At 49.6% G+C, this 8,306-nt stretch overlaps 2 protein-coding genes across 3 annotated transcripts; both read right to left on the bottom strand.

The window, feature by feature from the left end:
- Positions 1–318: 318 nt before the first annotated feature.
- Positions 319–4,365, bottom strand: LOC123122965 (BTB/POZ domain-containing protein At3g50780). The gene is made up of 3 exons (XM_044543349.1): positions 3,771–4,365; positions 2,356–3,042; positions 319–1,659 (listed from the first exon to the last, which is right to left on the bottom strand). Exons 2-3 carry the CDS (start codon positions 2,980–2,982, stop codon positions 712–714), a joined length of 1,575 nt encoding a protein of 524 aa, XP_044399284.1. The 5' UTR covers positions 2,983–3,042; positions 3,771–4,365; the 3' UTR covers positions 319–711.
- A 1,106-nt stretch (positions 4,366–5,471) lies between these two features.
- On the bottom strand, positions 5,472–6,602 carry LOC123125604 (uncharacterized). Of its 2 annotated transcripts, none has more exons than XM_044546080.1 (4): positions 6,402–6,602; positions 6,208–6,318; positions 5,957–6,111; positions 5,472–5,711 (listed from the first exon to the last, which is right to left on the bottom strand). In XM_044546080.1, exons 1-4 carry the CDS (start codon positions 6,445–6,447, stop codon positions 5,670–5,672), a joined length of 354 nt encoding a protein of 117 aa, XP_044402015.1. In that variant the 5' UTR covers positions 6,448–6,602; the 3' UTR covers positions 5,472–5,669. The 2 variants fall into 2 exon arrangements, with proteins under 2 accessions (XP_044402015.1, XP_044402014.1); XM_044546079.1 differs by having other exon boundaries at positions 5,604–5,726.
- Between the last annotated feature and the right edge of the window lie 1,704 nt (positions 6,603–8,306).

Raw genomic sequence — 8,306 nt, 5'->3', positions numbered from 1 at the left:
CCGCCGACTGCGAGAGCACGGTACGGGCCGCGACGGCGGCGTCAACTTTCATGAGTTCTACACTAGAGGAGGTAATCATCGCAGAAGACTTTTGCACTACGAGCATCCCAGATTATCCATAGGATCGACAGGATTCATCAAAGAAAACCGACAGATTTCGCTGACATGTGCCACCTGAAGTTTGAAACAGGAAGAGGTCTGGTCCTCTGACCTGGAGCTGGAAGGCAGAATTAAATAACGCTGCCTTGGCAGGTAGCTCAACATTTGTAGAATCCCAGGCAAGCATGCCGTTGAAGCAAGATTCAAAGTACTCCTCACTCTCCCAAATCTCAGATAATAATATCACAATAGTACGTACTCCTACATCCCAGCAAAATATTTACAGTTGCATCACAAGCATTCAGTTTCTACATGTGAGCCGCAATAATACAGTGTCACCAATACCGCACAATGTCGTAGTAACAAAACACAATGCAACAAACTGATGTCCCGTGGTAAGTAAGCAGCACATCAGACAAGACATTCGGTAGGCCAGAATTCAGGGAACTTCACGTGTCAGCGAAGAACCGAAGAAGCATCACAAAGCACAGCGCACAAACATATCTCAAAGCCTCACACAAATCAACTTATAGACTAAATCTTCTTCAGCGATGTTCTACTTACGAATCGGCGCCCGCGATAGCCTCCCTGCGCAAGCCGCCACCGGAGATCTCAGCTCCGACCCGACTGCGACCGGCTTCCCTGCTGTTCGACGTAAGGCCGCACAAAGGTCCTCCTCCACCACACCTCAAAGGCCTTCTGCAGGTTGGGGCAGCTGTTACCGACCTTGAGGAAACTCCCGAGCCACGAGAGCAGTATCGTCTGCTGATCCTCCAGCGGCAGCGTCAGGATCGTCGACCCGATCCCTTCCTCGACGACGGTCCGGTCGAACGACCTGCAACCGTGCTGCAGCCAGTTGTAGTCATCCATGAGAGGCTGCAGCCAGACATCCAGGAGGAGCTGCCTGGTGTCCTTGGACGGGAGCATTTCGCCTTTCCCAATCGCCACAAAGAGCCTCGCAGTGACGCAGCTCACAAGGTGGCGCGACTTGGTCGGTAGCTTGGAGTGAAGCCCAGCTAGCTCACGTTGGTTAGACCACAAGCCTGCAAATTCTTCTGCGGCATTCCGGCCAGCCAAAATATCGGTTAACCACAGGAGATTATCCGCTTCGAGCGTAATCTGCCGAAGAACCGGTTCCTTGAGCTCTGAAGACTGCTCAGAGAAATCACTGTCAGATGCTTGCTGAAACAGGGTCAGCAAGGACTCCAGGCAATTCTGGCAGTAACTGTAGAGAGTCTCAACACACAGGTCAGCAGAGCTACTGGCACAGCTGCTGTTGTTCTCCTTGAGAAGCTTGAGCACCAAGGACTTCATCTCGCGCCTCCCTCTGTCATCACTGCTTTTCAAGACTAGTTCTATGATACGCACAAACGTGTCATTTGGTGGGCTCGTTAGGTCAGAGCATACCCTCTTCAGTATTGGGGTGACACCGTAATCCTCAGTCTGAAGATGCCGAACAGATGAGACCACATTCTCCTCTTCTTCCCCGGCCCAAGGGACCGCTTCCAAGTAATTCAAGCATGACAGAACACATGCTCGGAAACCCAATAATTCTGCAACCTGTACATTATATAAGGAACTAAATTACATAGCGAACAGCAAACAGAAGTTGAAAAAAGGTGCATTTGTTCTGAAGATTCCAAGTTGTTCATTCGTCCTAATTGAGGCACCATGTTGCCAAGGAATGGCCAATGTGCATGGAAGCATGGGCCTGATTGGTATGATTATCTCAATCTGCACCAATCGGCACATGCAAGCAAGATGCATTATCAGATATGGGCTATGCCGTCTTTGCTGACTTACTATCATGGATTAAGTGACACAATGCAATATTTATATAGATGCAAAATCCCTTTGATATAACAACACGCAACAGACATGATATAGTACTCGTTACACTTAAAATGGCTAGTGGTGGTTCATAATTATATGTTGCTTCCTTAAGTAGACATACCAAGTTAAAAGTTAACTTTATTTAAGTACATTGCCCTACACATGACAAGCTTCTAGATTTCAAAGCATTTCGGTTAAGGAAAAAAAAAAAGGTCCCCATATTAAAGCAAATATTGCACTAACTTAAAGCACCCAAAAAAAAGAACTTAAAGCACCAGCACATGTCAATTCTAACTTTCTTATCTCTAACAAAAGTGGAAGGCTCAGCTTTTTACCGTTTCTACATCTATACTAGCTAATTATTAAACTATAGAGAGTTAATCAAACTGAAAAAAGGAGAAGCAGAGTTAACGTTGAGTAAACCTTCAAGATTCGAAGAACGCGTGGAACACTTTTCTTGATCAACCTCTGCTTGACATCATTGCAGTACATCAAGCCAACAGTCTCAACATAAATCTCCACATCTTCACAATCAGGCACTTCTATGCTAGACACTGGAGATTGCCTTGCTAGCTTATCAGAAAAGAAGGTGCTATTTTCAGCAAGGATGTTCTTGTGCACACTCATCTTCACAGCAACCCCATCCTTGCCATAGAGGACAACTCTCAAGTCACTCATCTCAATCTGACCAAACCCAACAGATATCTTATGCTGCTTCGGTGGCCTCTCGCTCGCCACCTTTGGTGGATTGGAGGTGGCATTGTCCGCCGACGGGCATCGTTGCTCATCTGAATTAGCTCTGGACCTTGTTGGAGTGGAATGCGTTCTCCTCTCCGACGAGATAGTCAGCGCCCTCTGGAGCGAGGAGGCCTTTGAGGCAGGAGGGGACGCGCCCACTTTAGGCCTTGCCTGCTGGTTTTGGTTCTTCACTGTCTTCTGCAGCACGGTCTGCGATGGGCAGCACCAGAACCCTTCTGGGGTGACAGCAATCGGGACGGTTCTGAACTTTGTTGCTCGGGCATCAAGGCTTCCAACCTTGAACTCTGCCATGCTTCGTAGGAAGCTTATGACCCCTGGAGGTAGCTGCAGAAGCAGCACTAGTTCATATACCTGAGAATAAGTAACACGCAGGAGTTAGACTGATGAACTGAAGCTGGAATTAATAATGTATATCTTTTGCTCTGTAAGTAAGAAAGAAGATTTTATCAAGAAGTAAAGAGCAGATGGTTAACAGTACCACTCTTAGTGCACCTCCAAGTTCATAGTTCACACTCTTGTTCATTACGAAAGTGGTACAAACTTGGGATCCATCTCTCAAGCCCAGAAAGAAATTCGAACCAGCAGCAAATGCTCGGAAACTTCGTAATCAAACCACCAGACCAACACTAGAGTCTAACCATTTAAAGAACCTGACTACATGGTTGCTCAGTCTTGAGCAAACTGGAACAAAGTCACCAAGACAATTTACAGCATCTTCTCTATATGCAGTGTGAGTACAGCTCCTAGTTCATAGTTCACCGCCTAGATCTCTCTGTTTTCTCATTTCAGAACGTACAAATTCAGACCGAGCTCTGAAGCCCAGACAGAAATCTGAACCGCCAGCAAATGCTCTGAAGATTCATGATGAAGCACGCATGGACTACCAGAGAAACTCCAAACATTTCTAGAGGCAGACTGCACGGACGCTCAATCTTGAGCAAATTGGAACAAAGCCACTATATAAAAATACCAAATCCACCTAAAATCTTCCGCAGTTGGCGACTCCGGGAGACCAATTTCAGCCAGGTTACCACGCAGCAAAAGGAAAATAATGAGGAGCGTAAGAGTGTGACACATACCTCTCCTGCTCTCCAATCCGGCAGCGCAAACCCTCCTCGGCTCCGGCCACGCGCAGACGCCCCCAATCCTCCACCAAATCAGCAGCTCCGCAGAAAAACGAGAGCAGAGTCGCCTCAAAGCCTCAGGACATCAGACCATCAGAGGCACCGAGCGAATCACCGGAGGAGCACGGGTACCCTGCCCAGCCCACCTCCCTTCGCTCCGTCCCTCACCCGCCACCGCAGGCAGTACTACTACTACTAAAGAGGAGCAGCCGCAGCATCTAGGCAGGCATGGACGGAACCTCGCATCATTTCTTTCCCCCCACCCCAAAGCCGACGGGGAAAAGACGGAGCGAAAAGCGGCCACCGAAGAAGGAAAGAAAGAAACTAGGGGGGAGAAGAAAGAGAGATGGCAGCAAAGCAGAGCCGGCAGCTTCTTTCCGGAGGAGCGAGCGGTGTCCTCCCTTTAACCGTCTACGACAAAGATGATGCCACAGCGGCCATCATGGCACGGGCGCATGGCATGGCAGTCCCCCTCCCTCTCCCTCCTCCCCGCTCTGAATCTCCTTGTTCCCCTCCCCTTGTACCCTTGCTTCCGGGCCTCTCCTCCGCTGTCCCACCCCGTGCTCTCCCCCCTCTGCCAGTAGTTCTTCTTTCTTCCTTGGTGGCTGTACCACACTTGTGCGGTTCTTTCTTTTACCATACCACGCTGTCCGTCTAGTCCCCGTCGGTTCTTGCTAGGAGCCTCTCTTTCTCTTTCGCCGCAGGGCCACGGGCAGCGGTCAGTCTGAGTCTGAGTGGTCTGGGACTCCGGTCTGCTGGTGTCTTGTCCGATTTACTCCTCCTTTCGACGTTTAGCCGTTCACTGCTCGCTTCTTGGGCGCTGCAGTGTGCAGCTGCTTTTGTTTTCACCCCTAACCTCGACGTCCCTGGCCTGTGGAAGCGTAATCTATCTTGGGCCTTGGCGTTTGGTTTCGTTTTGCCCTAGGAGACTTTTCATCACATGCACGTCTTGATCTGGCAGCTACCAATACTATGACTCTATGAGTACCCTTGCTTCGCTTTTACTGGTTGAGATTAGTCTTTACGTTTTTTCTTGCAAATCTGTGAGCATATGCACAAGAAGGATTATTCGATGAAACTCGCAAGCGCGAGTAGGAGTAGCCGCATGCCGGCGTGCTGCTTGGCAGGAACACGCCAGCAGGACACGTCCTCTCTCATGCAACTTTTATCATCGCCCTAGGGGTTAGAGCTTGGGATTGTGCCCAACCTAGCTAGTGTAATCGTCGATGTACTCCAGTAGGTTACGAACCAACATCTCTGGAGTAAAGACCACTCTTTCCTGCCGAGAATCTGCAACTGCAAGCAGGGGACCGGACCCGCCTTGAGAGCCGTGGAAACGAAATCCCACTGGCACAGAGACGCTGGCAAGGAGAAGAGAAACCGTGCGAGACGAACAGAAATCCAAAAGGTCATCACAGCCCGTGCCTGACATCGTTAAGAGCAACTCCAACGGGCCGACCCAAACGGACGGCGATTTCGTCCGTTTGGGTCGGCCGCCCGCTTGGCGTCCACACTGTTTTTTGTATGGGTCGACAACGCGCTCAACGCGCCGACCCATATGTGCAGGCGTGGCCGGCTGGCCGCCCAATTTTACATTGATTTGCATTCAAATATATTGTGAAATGAAAATGTTAACAAGCAAAATAGTTAGCCGCCCAAATAAATAGTATAGTTTTACAAGCCAAATACAAATAAAAATGTTTCACATAGTTTTGCAAACGAATAAAAGAAGATACATCTATTGGTTGCCAACATGAGTCCATATATGCTCAACCAAATCATTTTGCAGTTGCACGTGAGTTTCCCAATCACGCATGTCTTCATGAAGCTGAGTGAACTGCTCAAATGTTGCCGCTACTCAGGGCCGTCTCCAGAAATTCTGGGGCCCAGGGCGAACTGCAAAATGTGGCCCTAAATTTGAAAATTTTCATATAACTAAGATATATGTTCATTTAACTATATTACTTCAAATGTATGTAATTTGGTACGATACTTATAAATATTTCAAAAACTAATGCTAAAAGAGTAAAGGTGATACAAGTAACTAAACACATTTTCTACCAAAAAGCAAAACAAAAGGAATGATTGAAACAGTACATGAGTTATAAGCCCATCTTTATTGCGAATAAATAGGACCGTACCTTGAAATTTGCACCATATCGAAAATCGTTTATGACTGAGTAATGATCTCCAAAACCAATCGTAATGAAATCCGTAGAGCATCTGCCTTGCATCGTCCAAAAAAAACTATCTCCAAAAACAATTATAGCAATCCATGTGGAATTTAAACTTTTGACTGCAAAGCATATAAAACAATTTATTATTTATCAACCTGGCCGAGTATAATGGCTAATGCTATCTTATTAATTATCAATGTGATTAGTTTCTGTACCAAAATTTATAAAACAGAGAGCATATCTGCATATGTACGATATTGTTTGCAGGACTGAAGGAGGTGCGCCTTTATTTTCAGGATCCGTAGAAGCAGATATGTTTCCGTTTTCTATACCAAAATTCAAAATTCAGAAGTTTATTATCTGAAGCAAATCGAATCCAACCTGCAGCAAATAGGCCTCGAGCACTCACGTGGGGATAGTTTAGGTTGGGGAACCAGCCCACTACCATGCACCATCCATCCGTAGATCGCAGGAAACTGGACGAGCGCGACGACGGGAGGGCGAGCAGTCAGATCGGCGAATGGAATTGGGTCCTGGGCGATGGAGAGAGGCGGCTACGAGTGCGATACTAGGAGACGACGACGATTCAGGCGATCGGGCAACCTGCTTGTTTCGCTGGGCTCCTCGTTGGGCTACCAGGCCTTTTCTTTTCCAGATTATAAAGAAGCCTATCCATCACCTACTAATTTGGGGGCCCCAAAATATTGGGGGCCCTGGGCGGTCGGCCAGGCCTGCCCCATCGACGGGCCTGCCGCTACTACATGCTCAGGCACAACATTCTCACCCTGAAACTGAAAGCCTTGATCGTACAGACGTTCTGTGCGCTCGTCTTCTACGATCATATTGTGCATGATCACACAAGCAGTCATCACCTCCCATAGTTTCTGCGTGCCCAGGATACCGAACGATGCCCCATCGAGATTGCAAAACACCAAAGGCACGCTTGACATCCTTCCTAGCACTCTCTTGCTCTTGGGTTGGGTATTGTCTTGACAATAGTGGTCCACTGAGGATAGATACCGTCACCCAAATAGTACCCTTTGTCGTAGTTGCTGTCGTTGATAGTAAAGTTCACCGGTGGGTTGTTGCCTTCGGCAAGCCTAGCAAACACCGGCGAGCGATGAAGCACGTTGATATCATTGTGTGATCCTGCCATGCCAAAGAAAGAGTGCCAGATCCAGAGATCTTGAGACGCCACGGCCTCAAGTATGACAGTGCAAGCCCTGACATGTCCCTTATACTGCCCTTGCCAAGCAGAAGGGCAGTTCTTCCACTCCCAGTGCATGCAGCCTATGCTGCCAAGCATCCCCGGGAAGCCCCTTCTGGCATTCATCGGCAACAAACGGGCTGTATCTTCAGCTGTCGGCTCTCTCAAGTACTCAGGGCCAAACACAGCAATCACAGCCTTGCAGAACTTATACAGAGACTCTAGGCATGTAGACTCGTTCATACGGACGTACTCGTCAATGAGATCACCGGGCACTCCGTATGCAAGCATTCGGATGGCGGCAGTGCATTTCTGATAAGAGTAGAAACCAATCTTGCCGACGGCATCCTCTTTGCACTCGAAGTAGTCATCGTAGCCGACCACTCCCTCTCTAATACGGTTGAAAACATGCCTACTCATACGGAACTGGCGGCGGAATTTGTGATGTTTGAACAACGGGTTTGTTGTATCAAAGTAGTCCTTCCAGAGAAGGAAATGCCCGCTCTCTCGGTTGCGATTCAACGCCGGAAGGTGGCCCGGAATGGAGCCACGAAACAACGGCCGCTGGCTGTTGAGGTGGTGATGGACCAACACGGCAGCCAATATCTCCTCCTCGTCGTCGAACAACGAATCGTCGGAATCGCAAAGGAAATTGTGGAAAAAGAACTCGTCGGCGGAGTCCATTTTCGTACCTTGGCAAGCTGTCGAACAGCTTGCGGGCGTCGAAGAAGGAGACGGCCGGCGAGCGGGGATGCGGCGCCCACAGACCAGCTAGCTGCCCTGCCGGCGTCCGACGAGCGTGCCGGTCGGATGTGGCGGGGGCGGCGAGGCGTCTTCTTGGTCGCGGGCGGCTGTGCGGTGGGGGAAGCGGCGGTGGGAACCAGTTTGCTCCCCAGCGGCAAAACGGCGGCGGCGGGCGACGGGGGGCAGGGGCGGCGTTGCTGGGCGGATGTGGAGGCGGCGGCAGCTGGAAGAGTCGCCAGCAAAAATGGGCGGCGGCGTCGGTGACGGAGGAGGCGGGGCGAGGGTTGCTTGTTGGCCGGGGGGTGAAAGGGGAGGCCAATGTGCCACAGACCAGCGGGCCCGGGGACAGGAGTAGGCGCGCGC

Source organism: Triticum aestivum, chromosome 5D, assembly GCF_018294505.1.
Source record: "Triticum aestivum cultivar Chinese Spring chromosome 5D, IWGSC CS RefSeq v2.1, whole genome shotgun sequence".
NCBI classification, from domain to species: domain Eukaryota; kingdom Viridiplantae; phylum Streptophyta; class Magnoliopsida; order Poales; family Poaceae; genus Triticum; species Triticum aestivum.
This window is presented reverse-complemented; position numbering and strand designations above follow the sequence as displayed.

Coding starts and splice junctions, on each gene's coding strand:
- LOC123122965 (XM_044543349.1), bottom strand. CDS start 2,982: ATGGCAGAGTTCAAGGTTGGAAGCCTTGATGCCCGAGCAACAAAGTTC. Junction 1,660..2,355: donor GCGTTCTTCGAATCTTGAAG/GTTTACTCAACG, acceptor TATAATGTACAG/GTTGCAGAATTATTGGGTTT.
- LOC123125604 (XM_044546079.1), bottom strand. CDS start 6,447: ATGGTGCATGGTAGTGGGCTGGTTCCCCAACCTAAACTATCCCCAC. Junction 6,112..6,207: donor TCTCTGTTTTATAAATTTTG/GTACAGAAACTA, acceptor TATGCTTTGCAG/TCAAAAGTTTAAATTCCACA. Junction 5,727..5,956: donor GATATGGTGCAAATTTCAAG/GTACGGTCCTAT, acceptor TTTCAAATTTAG/GGCCACATTTTGCAGTTCGC.